Consider the following 20529-nt stretch of genomic DNA (forward strand, 5'->3'; position numbering starts at 1 on the left):
GGAACTCATCATCTCCTAGACAAATTTTATCCAAAAATAGTCCAGTTCACACACTCCAAGACCATGCTGGGGGCTGAAGCATGCTAAATGGAGACAAGCAGCAGGGTCTCTTCAAAAGCACATTGCTGATCAAACACAAGTGTAGACACATTAAGTACAGACCTGCTAAGAAAAAACAAAGTTTGAATGACAAGGCATAAATTTCTTAATTAATATTAAAATTTGGGGATTCTTTGGTCTTTTCCTCCCTGCAGATCTGGAGTCATTCTGAAGCTCATGTTTCACAGCACTGTTCTAAATTATTGTCCTCTTTGCAATTTAAAAACATAGAAGTGGAGACAGATTATAGATCATTGTACAAATGAAACAAAACAGAATATAAAGTTTTTCAGCTTCCTCACATGTTTTTGCCACAAATATGCAGCACACCTTTCATTTGGATATTCAGAAAAAACCCCCAAAGGATTCAGGACTGTATCTATATGTTAGATTATTATTAGCAATGCATCCCTAAGACCTCATTCAGGAGGAAGTTTTTTTAGATATAAGATACTAATATGTTTATAATTTCTTTTCCTGAATCCTTCTTTTCTTTGTGAATTAATTTATCCAGATTTTCCAGTGGGAAGACAACCACAGGACTCAAAATGTGCTTTACCTTTACTTACAGCTTATAATGAATACCAATATGATAGTGAATCACATATAATATACTGGAAACTGTTTTCCAAGTCAATCATCTACATTTTTCTCTAACCAGCTGGCAACTTCGATTAGTAGTTTTCTCCTTTCAATATTTTCAAGTTTTGCAGATTCCAGTAGCAGAGTAATAGCCTCTCTCTCATCCTCTTCCAAAGTAGCATTATAAAAAACCTGCAACTGAAGAAATAAATGCGTGATCTTAGTTCATGTAACTTCACTTGCAGCAAGCAACTGTGTGCCTGACAGGTGCTTTCAACAGACATGCACAGAAAAGGGGCAGATGACGGAGACTAAAGAGGGGATGGGGCAAGGTTACTGATTTACACTAAGATGGGAAAGCTCCTTACATATCAAGAATGTGCCCTTTTGCTGTTCCTCTAAAAATCCTTTCAAATGCAGACAACTTCACTGGTACTGGTGGTACCACACTGTCTAGGACTAGCTGGGTAGAAGAATCCTCTTGTGCTGCCTGTTCTACAATCACAGAACAAGAAATCTTTCTCATCAGTCTAATAGGCAAAAGACAAGAGAGGACTGAAGAATAGTAAAGAAATACTCGGGGGAAGCAATGATTGAACAATATGAGAAGTTATACAGATGTCAGTATGACAACCTAACATGCCAGCAGCCCAACTGCTGGTATATTACAAACTGTCAATAAAGTTGAGACTAAATGCTTCTCTGGTTTACCTCTTGGATCTGTACATCTGTTTTGACAAATCTTCCCATGACTTTTAGTACATCATGCAGTAATTCCTGCCCATATCTGTAAAATTGAGATAAAGGTCCTTCAAATAGCATGTTAGCAAATATACTACAGTTCATCTCATTTGAAAATACTCCCACTATTTAGTTATTATTCACTATGTTGCAAATACCAACTAAGCTGAAGTTTGCAACTGTGGATTGTTTTCCCTCTTTTAAAGAACTACCATTAATATCCCATTTAGACACTTGAACTGCATGAAATACGATAATTACCTTTCATTCTCTTTTCTGAGTAAGATCTGGTATTTGTACTTTGGTAATGTGATTTTTTGCATGAAATAGATAATCTCTCTGAGCCCATACAGCCAAACCGAGCTAGAAAGGCTAACCAGTAATTTGCCTAACAAGTTGGTGTTCCTGTTGCTATCCTGAGGGTGGCGTATAAATAAACACTTGCACTATTCTTTTAGTTTGAAATTAAGGGGTCAATTTTCCAGCAAAATCCTCATCAGTTTAGAACACAGAAAAGCTCTGTCAGGGAACAAGTTGGTTGGTATGACACAAATCTGCTACAACTTGTCTTTTCTAGCATTAGCAATAATTTACACATTTGAATGTTCTCAAATGGCTGGTTTTGGTTATGCTGCCACTAATGGATCACAGTGGCCTCCTCTGCCATCAAAAGCAGCTGGAATGTGTACTCTGTCACAGCCCTGCTGCTTTTCTTCATTGCCAAGGGGAGAGGGAGTCTTCAAACAGACATCAAAAGACTTGCTTTGCTCAAGAGAGGTAGCCCAAGCTCACCTGCTGTTTCCCTGCAGCAGTACAGGTAGGCTGGAGGTAGGTTAAGATTTAAGTCAGGGAGTAACACTGTAGTTGGTCCTAGCAGCGCTAGCATGCCTGCATGCTCTAATCCCCGATCTCTTCATACTTTCTTTGGAAAAGAGGTGAGGATTTTACTTCAGTATTTTACACCCACAGTTTACAGCATTTTATACCCACACTTGTAAAATCCTAGTGGTTAAACCCACTTCTAGAGTCAGAATTGTCAGGAGTACTTAAAACCACAGAAACAGTCATGAACAGGCTAATTTTTAAAGTCTTCTGTGTTTAATGAGCTATTCTTTGGTATTAAACCCTGATCAGATTTGAATCCCTGAAAACTCTGCTCTGCATACTTAATTGAATCAGTCATTACAAAAAACCATCTCTGGAGGGAAAATCAGCACCTGAATTTTACAGCTCAAACATAAAAACAGAGGAAGAAGCCAAAGAGCCACAGAAATTAAAGGAAGCCAAAACTTGTTGCTTACCCTTGACTTAGAAGTGGCCAATTTTCCATAACGAATTCCCAGGCTATACGGTGCCCAATATCCGTAGTCACTACGTGTGAGATGATCGCTGAAGTACAATTGGAAGAAAATAATGTGTCACTGAGTCCATATTGCAAGTATCTGTTAGAAAAGCAGGAAAGAAATAAACCTGTCACTTGCTGTTTTACAATGGAAATATACAATTTTGCAATCTGGAAATATAATCCAGTTCACCAAAATTCCTATCTCAACAAATATCAGCATGTGGAAGGTTATACCAAAGTTGGTGTCACTCTGAGCTGTGTATTCAGCTTGGGTTTTGTCCTCAACATTTGTGAAATCCTGTTTTTGCACACTGACTCTTCACGTCTTAGTGAAGTGAGGGTGTAGAATGTCAAATAGACATACGTGTGCTTCTTATCTTTGTTTGCGGCAGAAAGACAACTGCTCCTACCAGACAAGCCTGCTCCTCACCTTCAGGTGATTCCCTTCACTGTGACTCAGATGGAGCCTACAGAGTATGTCAACAGTGAGACACTGTTACACAAAAGTGACCCGTTTATAGGGTTCCCTATAACAAGATTCAGGAAGGAGTTTTTCATGAGGGCTAAGGCAGAATTTGAGAAGTATTTCAAGAAGTGCCTGCCAATGTTGTCAGCAGCAGCAAATGCCTGAACATCTTGAAAAGTAATTATTTTCTTTGTTGCCTCAATGTTTTACCTTGCATGCTCCTACTTTCAAAAGAACTCTTTTAAAAAGAGTTATTTTCTCATAGGGTCTTGCAGGTAGCTGCTTTATTTATGGGTAGAGTAGCTGAGTGGGGTTTCTCCCCTTCGCATGTCACCACTATGCTTAACATAATGGACGAAGTATTGTGAGGGCCAGGAAGAGCACATCTTAACATTCTTCGACCCAAAAAACTCCCTGGATGGCATTTCAAAAAACAGATTGGCTTATCAGCTACTAAGGCACACAGAGGAAGAAGCTCATCAAAACTCCCTGATCTTGTCAGGGAATGGTGCTGGCCTGTTGCAAGAAAAAGGCAATAAAGGATCATAGGTTAAGTGGGAAGTTAACATAGCTGATTGGGCATCTCTTTGCAACACTTCTTGTCTTATTCTCAGTCATATTTGTTCTGTCTTCCCAAATGACCTCCACACCAGAGTAGGTGTCTGGAAGGAGGAAAGTGTTACTTCCACACCTTTAGACCCATGGAGTTTATGCGAATGCTTGGATGATAATTCTTTAGACCATCACTGCCAAAATTCCATTCCTTAACAAATGCTTTTGGTAATACAAACATTACAGATTAGAGAATTGAACATTTTTTACTGAGAAAGATACAGATGCCAGTAAAAGAAAATAAACACAGTGTTCCAAACTCTGTTCTGGAAACATTTGGACAAGACTCTTCGATACATGTCTTAACTTTTTGGTTGGCCCACATGGAGTCAGGACTTACAACTTGATGACCTACATGTTGCATCTGCAGAAGGATTGTTTATTTGTGTTTGTCCCATTTTGTATACTTGCTCCCTAACAAAACTCTTTAAAACTTTACCAGTGGTCGACAAGACACATGCTTCTGTGGCAGGCAAACCTCCACCAGCTTTGCACAATAAAGTATTTTTGTTCTTATTATTTACTTCTATCTACACAAACAGATACTTTGATCAAGGTCACCTGTAAAGTAACCATGGCTCATTGGCACAGCTCATGGCATAGAGCAGGATGTCTTCATCTTCCTCAACGGAGTCAGTATGGTTATACATTTTCCATGCAAAATTCCATTCTTTATCACTTCCCACTGCAACACCATAGCAGCAGACTGTTTTTCTAATTAAAAAGGGAATTCTGCAAGGCAAAATATGATTAAAAGGTACTGTACTGTTGTAGAGGCAAACCCTGCTGTTAATGCGCAACTGAAATCAAATGTTTATTTACAGTTAGAAGATACACAGCAATGGAAATATAAAATAGTAATGTAAATAAGGATAAGAAATTTGATGGTTTTATTTATGATTTAAGCATTAAAAAAGCATGCAGTTTAAAGGAAAACCAAAAACCCCAACATTTTTTAGAGCAGTTGGAGCAGACTATTTTGTGTGCATACAGTGTCAATGCCACTGTTTCCTGTCACAGCCTAGGCAATGGGTCACACCATTAAAGACTGCTCCACTGCATATATGCATTATTCCAGACAAGCCTTTTCAAAATTTCTTCAGTGAATGCATCCAGTAGGAAGAGTCATTCGCAGCACAAAAGGAAACAGAAGGGACATTTTTCCATGCAACAGGCAGCCTCCTATTACTCCCATTCCAGGGAAGAGTCCTCAACATGGCAATGAATTTCATAACAGAAATTAAATGCAAACTTTACCAGTGTAATGCTCCATATGCAAAGGCTGAACAGAAAATTTCTCCTGTAGCAATGATGTGTCCCTGATATTAAGACATTGTAAACACTTTCCAGTGATAGCGGTATTCTACTATGCAGGCTATCTGAAAACAGTTTCAACTAATGGTATTTTGGACTAATTCCCTACAGAAAAATGGGTCCCTTTTCTACAAGCAAAACATTTGGCTTCCCTACATCATCCTGTTAGTCTGCTTATCATTACATTAGGCCAGGATTGTAAGTAGAGGTGTAAAAATTATCCTCCCCTTGATGAGGGAAAAACATACAAGTTTCTGGTCACAAAAGCCATTCTTCAGGCCCAAAACTGGAAACAGCAAATTTAAATACAAGTTGAGAAAATTTCCTGAGTTTCAACAGAGTATCCTATAGAAAATGAAGATGATGCCAACAGAGTTAGTTAGTCAGAAAGAAGGATATATGACATCAATCTTCTGAGTACAAGGTAGAGAAAAGGAAGTTATAGACTCTGGAAACGAAGGACTACTAGGAAAGAGGGAGAGAGCTGGGTGTTTTACATGACAGACATCATGTGTTAGTGAAAAGGCAAGATGCAGGGATTTTGGCAGTCCTGTTGCAGGTGGGGCATTTCACTGTCATAGTAACAGAAAGCATGGGCATATTCTATATTCACTTCAAGGAATAGTTTGGATTCATTTACCTAGATATTTGCTGTGACATAAGGGATTTGCCACCAAGATGACATGTAGAGTAGTTATGTCAGGCTAAAGTATCATGCTGTGAGGAATCCCCCTCTGGCAGATCTTATTTGAGTTGCAGGGTCTGGTAATTTGTTTTATAATCCTTTCATAATACTGCAGTAAGGGGTCACAGTAAGGTGATAATAGGGTAAAGCTGTTTTGGCCAACGTACAGCTATTCATTTTGCTACTGAAGCTGTTCCAGTAGTTGCAAAAAATGTTTGTTAGTAAGTGTAAAGCTGTTGTGTGTGAATAGACAAGTTCTGTGTATCATTTGGCTGCAGCTCTGATGTGCAACATTCAAGGCAGGTTGGATGGGCAGCCTGCTATGGGACAATGGTTTGCTGGCTGATGACATCTGGGGTGGCTGTGAAGTGGTTTATGTTGGGCAGTTCCCACTATAGTCCAGAGGGACTTTGGAGCTTGAGGTTATTTTAGGTGAGGGGTGTGACTTATGCATCTTGATATTTTTCATGGGAGTGGCTGTGTGATTTGATGTTACTGGCCTGCCAGGATCCCTCATTTCTGGATCTTGGGGAAGATGCAAAAAGCTGCTGGAAAGCAGGGCAGGTTATTTTACATTGTGTTTTTGGAACCAATCCAGAAATGACATAGTGGTTTCTTAACTTTTGAGGGTAGCAGCAGAATATGTGAACCTTTAGTAAACAAGTAAAATGGACAGCAATGCTGTCCCTCCCCATAGGCTAGTTTCCTTCTTTCAAAAGATAAGCCAGTAACAGCACCTAAGAGAATACATTAATTTAACAAGCATCACTACACTCCTATAATAAAAAAGAGTAAAACAGAGAAATTGGCTGGGGATTACAGCTCTTGGCTTGTTATTTTCATGAAACAGATAAAAATACACTGTATCGAGTCCAGTTGCATTCTGCCAGGAACTGTTTGGAAATGTTCAGCTGAAAGTTGATAACCCAATCTGAAACAGAAAAGCATTACTTTTTTCCACAGATGTGAGAATCCTACTAGGTTCCACCTGTGGCAGAACAGCTGCAGTGTGCTGTTATGAGTTTGTTCTCAGCATGAAGAACGTAAGAGCAGCTAAAGGGATTTTGCTGTGAAATATGGGTCAAAAGTGTATTGTGCCTGTTTCCGTTCCTACCCAGCACATGAAAAGTCTCTAGATTAACTGCATGGGAACAGTAATCTGTCACTTGAAACCTAAGAAGTGTCCTTCTTCTATGGGGTTTTCTCCTTAAAACATGATCATTTTTTTCACTTAACAGAATTCAGAATTTCTTTTTTTTCCACACATAAAACCCGTAAAATCCCTTTGAACTTTTCTCAGTGCCAAGAAGATCAGCAAAATTAATATTCTTCATCAAATTCAAAACTCAATCAGCTAATATATTTCATAGACTTTTCAGCTCTTCAAGTCAAATAAGGTATGTAGTATTCCATCACCTCAAATGTTATTAATAGGGGAAGATGAGTATTTCGAAAACAGACAGACAATTCAGCACAGTATTGTTGCTTCTAGAGTGGGATTGCAAGAATATTCTCTCTAGAATGGAACAAAATATATTTAGGCTTTTTAAACTTTTCAGTCTAACTGCAAAACTCAGTTGGGCTTTTATAAGTATGATCACTATGAAGCTGTTTTAGAAAACTCAAACATAATAGTACAAGTTCAGTTTACTTAGCCAACTACATATATCAACAGAGATACAAATAATGACACAATATTTATCACAACTACAACAAATAAAAATGAACTTTAAATATTCACTCACCGGTGCCAATACTATTTGACTATTGCATAGAAAGACATTGAAAGAAAGAGGGAAGAAAAGAGAATAAGAATTTCAATACATTGTAAATTTTTTTTTAATGATGCAATACTTGGATACGGAAAGTCTCCTCCTGGTAGAGTCCAGACTCCATTCTCACGGACCAGACCCCTGACCACTAGGCTCCAGTATCAGCATAAGGACTATCAGCTGTTCCCAACACCTCTTTATGTGAACACAGAACATGCAAGGCACTTTGATGGGCTCATCACGGGCAGATGGCTGCATCATGCAAACATCACTCAGTATTGTTAAGAGAAGCTTAAAAGCTGAGTTGGTATATGTTACAACCCCAAGGCTGTTCTGTAGCAAAGGGACTGGGCCATATGGGATATTAACACTAATAGGAGGTTCACCTGTTAACATGGCTAACCAGATTTTGGTCTTCATGGCAAAATCTCCATCCTCCAGCCTGTAAAGTCTATGTAAAAAGCCTAAGTAATTATGAAATCATCATAAAGCTGGGATTTAGGGAAGAGGATGATGCTGGGGAGACATAGTTGTCTTAAATTCTGTCATTCTGTCAAGAAATAAGAGCAGTGTACAGAGGCATTTCTCCTTCTGCCTCCCCCTTTTAACAGCTTTTTAATGTTCCACCTCCCCTAGACATGCACACCTCTAAGAGCAGATCATCATTCTTACTTGTGCTCAGGGTTGTCCATCCATTTAGCATACAGTTCAGATGACAGGTCCAAACAGTCTTGGAGGCCCAGCCAGCATGCTGTTGCAAAGAGTTTTTCCAAATACACTCTTGAAGGGAAGTTAAAACAGTAAGAATAAAAGAGATGCATACCACATTTGGAGTGCTTGAACTGTGCCTGACCACCACAGTTTCAGAACATGATGCCATTAACCTGTGAGAACCTCCACTAGGAACAGTTGAGTTTTAATAAAATAATTAAACAAACAATAGTGGTCTCCTGACATCAGTATTAATGGATACTAGTGAGGCAACCAATGTACTATATTTTTTGGTTAGTTTTTTGTATGGTTTATATCCCTCTTGGAAGTTTTAAGGTACTGGTTGCATCTAGTCCAAATCACTCTGATGTTCAAGCCTGTCGCTGCAGTGGCCTTGCAAATGAAGTACTTTAAAGTTTAAGTGACTGATCCAAAAATCGTATCTTAAGTTTGTTGTTGTCAGTTTTTCTTCAGCTAGCCTCCTGTTGAGCTGTTATCTGATAAATGAGAGCCACCACTAAGATCCTTAAACTATCATCCTTTATGCTCCTATCCTGATACTGCAGTTTCACTGGAGGTGTCATCATAAGGAATACACACTTACAGTAAAATAACAATTTGTCTACATTCACATTAGTTAGAGAATTATTCCTGTATCTTGTATTTAATTTACACAAGCAAACTGCAATGTGTCAGATTCAATCACATCAGAAAAAACTTTTAAGAAAAGCAGAATACTTACTGAGCAAAATAGTCATCTTCCAAAGCATCAACATTTTGATGAATAAAACCTGCATAATAATGGTATATTGGCAACATTCTCTTTAAAAGGTATTTCTTTTAAAAGAAGGGAAAGAAAAATTACTTTCATTTAGATGCAAGTTTTTATTTTTCTTATTTACATAGATTTATCCTAAAAATTTACCACTATTAATGTCTTGAAAACACAGGATATTAAATAAAATATAAATTTGGTCTAAAATTCAATATACCTGTACCTCAATTCAAACTGGCACATTACCATTTCACATCACTAGGACCTTTCAACTTATTATGAAAGAACACAAATTCTCAGAAAAACAGGAAAAAACCCTTCTCAGCTGGAAATACTTTGTTCTTCTCACTTATTTTCACATACCTTTACTTTCTAGAACTTAAGAGAACTAATACTGTGTGACTGTATTTATTTTAAACATAAGTGAAATCTTCAAATAGAAGTCAAGGAAATAAATCTGACAGTATTATCTCAGGTAAGTCAAATATGGGAGAGAATAATTTCAGTTAGTATCTACACCCAATTCCTTCTTTCACTCCACGAATATGAATGGAAAGGGAGCACAAAGCACAGAGCACATATATACTATATGCCTTTTGTATATAGCAGTGTTGGTCTTTTCACTTACTGCTGACTGATAGCTGTATTTTCCAGATTTGCAGTTTCAAAAAACCAAGGATGAAGCTTAATGTAAAGAATGTGAATGTATTTCTGCTTTTCGATAAGAATAACTGAAGATTCAATGAGACTTATCATTGACTAATATGTATAATTAAGTTCCTCCTCTTATTAAAAAAAAAAGTTGATGAAGTCATGCAAAAGGAATGACAAGAACTCTGACCCATCATACTCACCACTACATTCTTGAGAATTTAAAAAGCATTAATTTTAGACTGATGTATTTGCGTGGTCTAGTATCTTTGCTAACTAACAAAATGGTCATACCTTTAAAAGTGGATATACTTCATAGTTCTTCAGTGTACTTTCCAAATTATCAGGTATTAGGTTTAACAATACCACATTCCATATGAAGAGTTCATCTTCTTTGGCAAGGTATTTTGTTAGTTCAAGTGCTGTTTCAATTGGAACATATCCAAAGCTATGTAAAAAAAACCAAAACAAAACAAAAAACCCACACACATTTTAGCATACTTATTCACATTAATTATCTACCACGAATATCTGGTTTTTTATGAAACAGACAATAAGACATCAGGATACCGTGTGGAAAGTAGGCGGGAAAAGACGTTGGAAAAAATAAAATAAATATAAATAAATGGTGATTTTAGGATCTTAACTCTCAAAACATCTATTAAAGAGCACAGTGCCACTATCAAAGTAATGGGACAATCATGGCAGTAAGCGTGGCAGTATGCACACTGCTTGTGTATGTATCTGCTTGTGTCTGCAGGATACGGTACAAGCACATTGACAGCATGTGTCAGTCCCACTGGAACAAAATTAAGAAGAAAAGCACTGTTTTAGTTATAATACGATTTTATTTTTATTATGAAACAACTTACTTTCATTACATGTTCTTCTGTGGAATATACATTATTATAAAAATCAAACCATTTAATTCACATGCATACTATGTGTGGAATTAACTACTTCAGCATGGCGTTTCTACCCCTCAGTGTGGAATAAGCATGAAATTCATTTTTTCACAATAAAATTCCACTTCGAGCCCTTTTCCTCCAGAAAAAAAAATATTTTTGTGTACTTATATAGCAGCACAGTTCTATACTTCACAGTTACATTCCTTATTAACTACTAGTTTTGAGCTCTGTGATGAAAAAGGACATTTGTATGGGAGGAGGAATAGGAATTTTTTACTTCCTCCTCTCAGAGGTACTTCCACAGGCCCTGAAGCAGGGCAGTGTGCTTTGGCCACATCATCCCTGAGGTCCCTCATCATAGGGATACCGTCGTCATAGGTGTCTGATGCTTTTGGGACCTCTGGTACATGTGAGGCACAGACACATTTGATGCTTTTTCAGCTCCCTACAGTACTACTTGACCACTCTAGAACCACGGACCTGAACAACCAAGTCGTGACTCAGCAAGAGAAATTAAGGCAGTTTTGAGTGATGCAGTACAGCATAGCTGAGATAGTCCAGGATAAATGAAGGAAGATCAGAACCTTCATTTGGAAACTTTTTTTCCCTTAAGACAAATACAGGTTAATCCCTAAAGAACTCATGGCAGTGCCACTATTTAAAATAATTTCCCAGGAGCTGGAACAAAAGTTAAAAGAAATTTTGAGGTAAATCACTCAGCACTGACAAAAGAAGGGATTAAGTAACTTTCCCACCATTTTGTCAAAGCAGTAATTCTTACGAGCACACATAGGTAGGAATGAAGGAAGCAGAAGTAGCAATCTTGAGTGTGATCATATAATTTAATAATTTTCTGTAACATATTGGAAACATACTTACTCTGTCAATGCAAAAACATCATCTATCAGCTGGAACCTGCTGACAGCGGGAATGGCCTGCAGAAAGCATTCATGTAATATTAATAGATTTAAACATGTCATTAGGAGTTTACAAAAAGCTTTACTATATTTCAGAAGGATCCCTAACAGGTTTTCTAAATCAAAATAGCCTACAAAACATTGTGAAATGGATCCTGCCTTTTAAGCTGAAATTATTTATATGCTTTACGGGATGTTTTTATATATCTATACACAGAACTACATGATATAGTTATATATTATGTTGTCTATAAACATATAACTACAGTACATTAACCAGAGAATTTCAAGACCCCTCTTATTTGCATGCTGTAATTAAAAGAAAATATTGAAATGCCACATGTCCTAAAAATAACCTAGTTACATAATTTTGGTACATTTTTTTTTTCCTTTTGAGGCTTAAATACGGAATCTGTACCCAGTGCAGAGCAGAGTGTCTAGCACTGCCATGAAATAAATGACCGAGGCACAGCCATGCACCGGTGTACCTCTGCCCACAGCTCATGCTCTTGTGAGAGGACTGCCATCCTCCTTGTCTCCTCCCTATGCCACGCCTCTGCAGTTTGGTCACTGCTGGAGCAAACACTCCCTCTGACTGCTGGAAGCATGAAGCAGTGCAGAAATGCAAATCTGAACGTGCAATGCTGAAACCAGACAGAGGTCAGGTGGCTTGGGCTGACACCCACCAGGGAGGAACATGAAGCTGGGTGGAAGCTGCATATTCTTGTTCCACCTCTTGATACCAAGATATATTACATAGAGCACGACCACAAGGAATGGATGGCTTTGCACAACTGCTACCCAGAACACTTCCTACCAAGAAGCATTACCACAAAGAACAGGTGGTTCGACCCCAGTGCCACCTGCAGCACTTTGCACAATTGTGGTTGATAAGGCATAAAATGCACCCTGATTTTGTACATAACTGGCAGTTACGAGAGTTTGACACAAAATTGTGGGCACAGATCTATGTGTCTGTCCTCCTCACCCTCCCCAGAAGGGATCCTTTATGGTAAGGCTTGCGTTCTTGACCACACTGAAGGTTTTCACTCAAGAAATTAACTTTGTGATTGCAATCCTGTTGTTAGTGCTCTCCATAGCTATTCTGCCGTTAATGCATTTGTCCCATCAATCCAAAAGAACTACTTATGTTGCATTTAATAACCCATTTGACTTGTGAACCTGTCTTGTTTGAGTGTGACCAAACCTACAGTTAGTAGATTATTCCTGCACCTCCTGTCCAGCCCATAGTTACATTTTTGCAGCACTGTATGGTGCCAAAAAATGGACCCAAGTCAGCCCACACCCAATTTCCTGATGATGTAGGTTTGCTGTGAAAGAAAGAAGCCTAGAAGAAATGAAGCCAGTGTGATGTAGGAAGGTTTAATGTGCTCTGATCAGCCTCATGTCCTGACTCTCTAGAGAAAGCTGACTGCACTGATTACTATTATATTGAAAGGTTAAATTTTCTCAGTTACCAAACCAATGAACTGACTTTTGTTACCAAAACCGATGAGCTGACACCACTGCTGGAGCCTCTGGCTCACTGTAGGATTAGGCAACACTGGAAACCATTACATCCCATATAGAGTCACGGTTGTTCTGTACCACTTTCACCTTCAGTTCAGGCTATGGCAAGTCAAAGGTGGGATGAAATTTACTCTAAGTCAGTGTCTACAGAGGACTGAAAGAGCCCAAGTAGAATTGATTTGCACTTCTAGGAAAATTCTCCACAAAAAACCAAAACCAAACAAAAAAATTCAAAAAACCCCAACCGACCAAAACAACAACAAATAACCACCAAAAAAAGTCAGATTTTTTTAATTCCATGGGCAAAAATATTGTGGTTTGACAAAATGTGGAAATAAAAAGCTTTCTCACAACTTTCCCTCTTCATGGTTATAATGCCTTATACCAGATAAAGTTCAGTCACACATTCACACTGAAAGCTCCTTGAGCCAGATTTAAAGAGTTTGGGAAAACCACAAGCTGTTAACAAAATTTCAAGACAGACTGTAATGTAAAGTTATTTTTCATGCTTATATGAAACTGTTCAGGCCTGTCATCTTCCACTACAAAAAGATAGTGACTTTAGTGGTGCAACAATGAGTTTGTCATAATTCCAGGTTTTCATCAGTGTGATTCCAGGTAAAAACTGCAAGAAAAAAATACATGGAAAGAGTCTGCTCATAAGCTTGAGAAAACAAACATGATCTTACCTTTGGATCAGTTTCAAGCAAGCGTGCTAATCTCTTCAAGTTTAATTGGTCATAGTTCACTCTGTAGTATCCACTTAAATTTACATTTAGCAAGATCCAGTCATATTCTGACTCTGATACTTGCATTTCAGGAAACATTTCTGTAAAGTGACATTAGAATGTATCATTTTGTTTCCATGCACTGCTCTTCTCTTGCATTTATAAACAATGGACTTGGAGCTCCTCTGAGATCTGAGACACAAGTTTGAGGCTGGACTCAAAAAAAATCCCCCAAAAGCACAGTGCACTTGTGATCTCTGCTCTGCACAGCAGAATGACTTCAACATCCACTGACTCCTCACGTACTAAGCACCTTGAGATTCTAAGGGGTAGGCTGAAGACCCACTTTGCTCCTACCCTCTAGCTCAAAGGCAGCTGCAAGAGTTCAGAAAGTTTACCCAAGAGTCAAGTCTCAGGATGAGGAGCAATACCCTCCCACGCCTGCTGTAGGGCATGCGCCCACAGCACACCTGCTGCTCCCAGCTCCAAAACACAGTGCTCACCACCTTACAGAAGAACTGACCACCTACCAATATTCAGATAAATGGAGAGCAAGAAAAAAAACCTGGTAAGTTTAACAAAGAGACAAGTAATTGAAAATGCTGATTTTAAAGAAGATAGTCCCCACAGTCCTTTTGAGCTACATCATTCACTAATGGCTTCCTCCTGCAGTCCATCTCACTTATTCACGTGTTCTTGTCTGATTGACTGCTCCTGATAGCCTACTGTGCATTGAAGGAGCCAGGGCAGCCTTGAAGGCTCTCAGCTGCCTCATCAGAAGAGCATTCAAATGCTGTTTTCACATCCTGATTTGAGAAGGCAAACTTTCTTAAGACAGTAGGCCAGTACTGGTTGAGTAGTCTACACCCATCAGTGCTTTACTCTGAACAGAGGACTGAGACTCCAACGTTCAGACAGAGCAAGTACTGCAGGATTCATCTTGTATTCAGACGAATATACGTCTAGTTTTTCTTATTTGCCGTGTATACAGTCGAATTAATGATCACTCAAGCTATCTTACTGCCTGAAAAAGAGAGGAAGTAACTTTTAACCAATGCAAACAGAGGGTGGAGAGCTGCAATATGCACAGCATATCGAAGATTTGCTCTTAAGCATTCCATTGCATTAGTCTCTGCATCTTCTTTTGGCTCATCTAAAACCTGATACATGGCTGACTTGCCAAAGAAAAATGATTACCACATTCTAACGATTACACTTCTTCCTCAAAAAAATATAGCTGATTATTGGAAAACACTGAGTTTAGAAATAACTGAATTTTTTATTTGGTTGGAGATGTCCATAAAATAACTTTCTATTATAAGACTTTAAAACTTTTAAAATCATATTCTTTTGCTAAAAGTATTTTTTCATTTAATTTGCATAAAAAATTAAATGTTGTTGAAAACATTAATTTCTGTTGTTACAGATATTAACAATGTTGGGTCGCTTCCCACAGCCAGTGTTAATTTTTTCAGTCTTGTATCTACTACTTGAGCTGATAATTTTCTGGTATTTCACCAGAAATGAGATCCTATCTATACTCAAAAGCGGGTGTTAACATCAATGAGATCTGTTGGGGTAAGAATAATACAGAAGCATGAGGACTTAAGAGTTTGGATTTGTGTAAAAAATTACAAAATAAAAATTTCTGTGGAAATCTCTACTCATAATGTGTGTTGTACCATATTATTAAAAACTCAAGCTTACACTGAAGTTTGATGCAACATAGAAAAGAACATTATATGGACATAATAAAAAAACTACTGCTATAGTAACACAAAATCTTTACCATGGATAAACACAGAAATTTCTGTATTAAAGATTTATCTCCCCTATTCAATTCAAATATACCTTCTGTTTTTAGAAGACTTTTGAGTGTTTTCATCAGTTTGGTTTTAGCATATGCAAACAAATACATTACTTACTGCTGCTTTTATCTAGCCAGGTTAAGGGTTGTGATGATCCATTTCTCATCCAAGAAATAGGAATAATCCAGGTGTTACTTAACAAAAAAAAAGGTTATGATTAAAGTTCTTATACTTAAAAATCCCCCTTAGCTGATGCTAAACTACAGTGCAGATTAGTTCTGTCTTGCAAGAATATCCATCTACCTTCTCTCTGATGCATGCAACCTCATCAGATAATGGTATTTCTGTTGGATCAGCATTTATCTTCTCCAAAAAGGAGTTTTAGCATGGCTTTAAAAAGGCACTCATATCAAGAATATTGTTCAGTGCTAGGTGTTTAAACACCATTGTCTCTCTGTGCTGTCTTTCCTTCTCCAGGCAGTAATTTTATCCTCGTCACTTATTACACTTAACCCTGCTTCTGGAGAACTTAAAGCTACTTTTCAGAAGGGCATCTACTGAAAAAAGGTCTCAGGTAATACAGCTGTAATTACAACTGTAATTCTGACAACTGTAATTTCTTTTCTGAGGGAATGTAAAACTCCTTTCTGGTAAAAGAGATGAAAGCTTCAAACACCTGAAAAATTCTGTAATACATGTCCTGGGCTTTCTTACATTCACATGGTAATTTGTGCTTGCTAACTGTAAAGGACTTCACATTTGTAACTCGGAATTCCTTATCTGAGCTAAGCAAGAATATCGAATGGTTTAATGTTTTGCAATTCCTTGGAAGCAAAGGACCCTGTGGCTCTTGTCAAAATTCCTTTTGCCTGTTTGTATTACCAGCAGTAACTTCTAAGAAAAAAACTGCTTTGGATTTTGCTCTCCTTTACACTTCTTCCACACATGGCAACTCATCTCATGGGCTCCATCTATGCACCCCAAAACTCATGTCAACTGCTCCTTCATGAATTTTCAAACCCTAGCCAGGAGTTTCCAAAGTGGGTGACAAAAGGCGGCTACTTCTATCACCATTTTCAGGCATCTGAGTAAGCAGCACAGTTTTCAAAAGCCCCAGGCACTCAGCAATGCTTGCTGACAATAACTTAAAACTGTTGTTCAGGTATCAGCAGTCTCTGAGAAAGGGGTCATTTATTTATTTAAATACAGCCCTCTTTTCCTTGCCAGGCAGAAGAGACTGGAAATATGTGCACTGGAAAGAAGCTAAGCATGGTTCATCCAGGTCCCCAGTCTGTAGACCTGAGGGATGAGAAAAGACAAAAACACCAGGCAAAAATCCTCCCTGCGACACACTCATCACCGAAGTCTGTCTTTATTCTTATGTGGCTGGAAAAGTCACTATTCCAGAGGAAAGCAATTTTTTGGCAAAACAAGCAGAGTTTGCAGAACAATTGCAAAGTCCAGTCTCAAACAGATTTTACTTGACTGTTCATAACAAGAAAAAAACTACAAGTTAAAAAATCAGATGGTCAAAATATGTTGTCATAACTGAAGAGCTTCCTGTAAAAAGCAGGGTATAAACATACAAAAAAACCACAAGCTAAACATACTTGTAAGAATCAGTATTCTTCCTATTCTTTTTATTAAAAAATTGTTCCTGTCTGATTGTTCCAGTAGTTAGATTTAAAGTTAAAACTGGAAACCCATTTTGGCATGTCCAGGAATCCATTATTTGCTTTACAGATGCTGGCAACTGAACTTCATCCTGTCCATCTACGACCTGCAAGAGAAAGAGGAATTAGAAATATTTATGATGAACAGGTACTTACTGATATTGCTTCAGTGAATCTCTGGGAGCTATTCTAACACAGTAGAGAAAAAATCTGCTTAGCAGCTTGCTGGTCTTTGACTCATGCAAGAAATCAATGTAACTAAAGTCCAAAAAATGTTATTGACATTATAATAAAGACATAATACAGGCATAAGCCTTTCTCAGGAATTATGAAATACTGAGATGACATTTCTCATTCTAAAGCCTGACCGCTAAATTTTCCCTTTTTAGTGTTAATGTACTTACACATCTCTATGGCTATGACAGACTTGATGCATTAATTTCATTCAAATAAAACTGATGGAACACAAAGATTTTTAAGTGACCTAATAAACAAACTGAATTAATGAAGACAAATTGAAAAACATTAAGCTGGAGTCTCAACCAGTGTGAATTGGTACAGTCTTCACTGGCTTAAAACATGTGACAACCTTGCATATCTGAAATTCTAGCACTCCCATTCTTAAGACAGAGTCTGCAACACAACAGAAGCCTTCTTTAGAGGACCAGGAAGGTGGATTTTTTTTTAAAAATAAACCTAATATTAGCATCTGTTTCCTTAGTCAGATTTCTGCCAAAACCACTGAAGGATGAAATGCTGAGCTACTGCCCTGGATATAGACTTTGCTGGATCTGTGACATACCAGCATCTTTGATCATCAAGCCCGAGGCATCACACACTCTGATCTGGCAAAACTTAAGCTCCAGAACAATAGGCTGTGCAATTTCATGTAGGCTTATGTAATAACCACGAAACCCAAAACTTTGCCTGGTCCTGATTTCCCATCTCATCTCTCTACTCCTTGTACTTAGTTCTACGGATCTCAGGTGCAGCAAAGTAGGCAAATAAACACTTGAGAAGACATTAGCTGAGAAAACCAGTAAAGCAAATTTTATGCAGGAGAAAGACTGTGCTACACATAGCCACATTCCAGTGCAGTCTTCTACAAATAGTTTATGCCTTAAATTTGGACTGTGCCAAACACCAGAGAAAGAATACATAAAATGAGTACCATCTGGATGTGGGTCCAGAGATCATCTTGATTAGCATTTGAGAAGGAAAATTCTTTCAGATACGACTGTGTGGAAACAAAGAGAAGCATCAGAATTCATGAAGGTTCAATGCAACCACTAGCAAGGCAAACAATTTGTACAACTGACATTTTCAAGCTTATAAATCAAGATGAAGGGGTTGTTTTTTCAAACTTACAGTAAGCGCTCTGATGAACAACTTTTCAGTCAGGAAACCAGAAAGCATCCAGGTTATAGAAGCCCCCTGGAGTAGAAAAAAAAAAAGTATGAGAAAAAATGAATTATTATTGCAATTACTGTTGCAATATTTTTTTCAGATATTCCAGAGATGCTAGTTGGTCTACACCCACACTTCATATTTCACAGAGGTTAAAAATATTTTCAGTACTTCCTTCAGAGCCAAGTAGATTTGCAACACCCAATAAATTCATGTGTGCCGTAGAAACACATTTTGAATGACAAAACAGTTTTGTTCAGCAGTTCCTCCCAAACCTACCTTGTACCATTAGTTTAGAATCTGCAAGAAACAGGAAGAATTTTCTATTCTTTTACCTTGCTATATGTGATGTTGTCAAACAGAGACATTAAAGAAAATGATCCTTTGATCTTATCTTCACTCTCTGACAGTGATCGAACTATTTCACTGTCTTCCCTTAAGACAGGCTGAACGACATGAACATAAAAGATTTTATCCTGCAAGAAGAAAACAAATCTAAGTGAGATGAACAATGAAGGTACTAATTCCCTGGAGAGAATGAGGATTATGGAAAAAGCACTATTATGGATCATTTGTCTACAAGTGAACTCTCCCACTCCCCAAATTTCTTATGAAGTACAAGGGACCATATACCTGATCCTAACATTTTCCACAGGCAACATCAGCGATCAGTGAAAATTTTACATCTTCGAAGTACTGTGGTCTTGGGCCTGACAGTCAGTTACAGTGTAATCCTCAGGCAAAAATAAGTCAACTATATTAAACAGCAAAGGAACATATCCTGAAAACTGAAAGCCTGTATTTCATTTACTTCTGCCATGAGTATGGCAGCATTTTCCTCCTACATTCCCTGTTTCTTCTGCTGCAACCCTGAGCAATAACCTAAATGAAGGTACCAAGGTTTAGCTATGAGGCATTTCTGCTTTCACCCAGTGAGAAATAGGGAGGGAGAATGGCTCCTCAGGAGTAAATGTCACCTACTATGGTCAACAGCTCAGAGAAGGGACTGGAGCGCCTCTCCTCTAAGAACCGGGTGAGAGAGCTGGAACTGCTCAGCCTGGGGATGAGAGGGCTCAGAGGGATCTCATCAGTGTATCTACCTGAAGGAAGGCTAAGCAGAGGACAAAACCAGGCTTTTCCAGTGGTGCCTAGTGACAGGACCAGAGGCAATGGGCACACACTGAAACACAGGAGGTTCTCTCTGAACACCAGAAAACACGTTGTCACTGTGAAGGTGACTGAGCATTTCCAGAGGTTGCCCTGAGAGGTTATGGAGCCTCCATCCTTGGAGACATTCAAAAGCTGTCTGGGCATAGTCTTGGGCAATTGGCACTTGTGTGGTGTTGCTTGTGTAGGGAGGCTGGACAAAGTGACCTCTAAATGTCCCTTCTAACCTCAGCCACTCTGTGACTCTGTGAACATTTATGACCCACAAAACTGTGCAAGAAAGACCTATATTCTCACACCTGTGTGATTAATTCTGCATTGCCAAGGCACATTACCTAACTGCAATATATCAAATAGAATTATTAACCAGTAATAACATTTACTTTATGGACACAAACAACAACTGCTGATTTTTAGACAGGAAAGCTGTTTAAATTACACTTTTCAGTGATATTAAAACACTGCATTGCAGACAATAAAGTGAGCTGTTGTAGAAGTTCAAAGCAGAAGGTAACCTCATCACATGACCTAGAAATCCTTCTGACAGAATTTGTTTGGCATGCCTTTATTAGTTTCCAATCAAGAGTGTAATTAAGTGCTTTGGTGAATGAGAAAAGGAAACTGACAAACAGTATTTC

The 20529-nt window shown here is 38.2% G+C and overlaps 1 protein-coding gene across 2 annotated transcripts in view; it reads right to left on the reverse strand.

Moving 5' to 3' along the window:
- Positions 1 to 642: 642 nt before the first annotated feature.
- The window catches only part of LVRN (laeverin), a 35008-nt gene continuing 15121 nt past the window's right edge, over positions 643 to 20529 (reverse strand). The window contains exons 7-21 of one of the 2 annotated variants that reach the window (XR_007200924.1): positions 19060 to 19200; positions 18686 to 18751; positions 18489 to 18554; positions 17255 to 17424; positions 15762 to 15838; positions 13798 to 13937; positions 11541 to 11596; positions 10048 to 10201; positions 9070 to 9164; positions 8289 to 8396; positions 4407 to 4577; positions 2724 to 2864; positions 1393 to 1468; positions 1050 to 1176; positions 795 to 879 (exon numbers count right to left, since the gene is read on the reverse strand). Coding sequence is in view for 1 of the 2 variants with exons in the window: in XM_048291587.1 (XP_048147544.1) it covers positions 733 to 879; positions 1393 to 1468; positions 2724 to 2864; positions 4407 to 4577; positions 8289 to 8396; positions 9070 to 9164; positions 10048 to 10201; positions 11541 to 11596; positions 13798 to 13937; positions 15762 to 15838; positions 17255 to 17424; positions 18489 to 18554; positions 18686 to 18751; positions 19060 to 19200 (1608 nt within the window). In the remaining variant the exon portion in view is untranslated. Of the gene's footprint in view, positions 880 to 1049; positions 1177 to 1392; positions 1469 to 2723; positions 2865 to 4406; positions 4578 to 8288; positions 8397 to 9069; positions 9165 to 10047; positions 10202 to 11540; positions 11597 to 13797; positions 13938 to 15761; positions 15839 to 17254; positions 17425 to 18488; positions 18555 to 18685; positions 18752 to 19059; positions 19201 to 20529 lie in introns of both variants that reach the window. The other variant, XM_048291587.1, reaches the window with a different exon arrangement.

The sequence above is a fragment of the Corvus hawaiiensis genome, chromosome Z, assembly GCF_020740725.1.
Source record: "Corvus hawaiiensis isolate bCorHaw1 chromosome Z, bCorHaw1.pri.cur, whole genome shotgun sequence".
Lineage (NCBI taxonomy): Eukaryota > Metazoa > Chordata > Aves > Passeriformes > Corvidae > Corvus > Corvus hawaiiensis.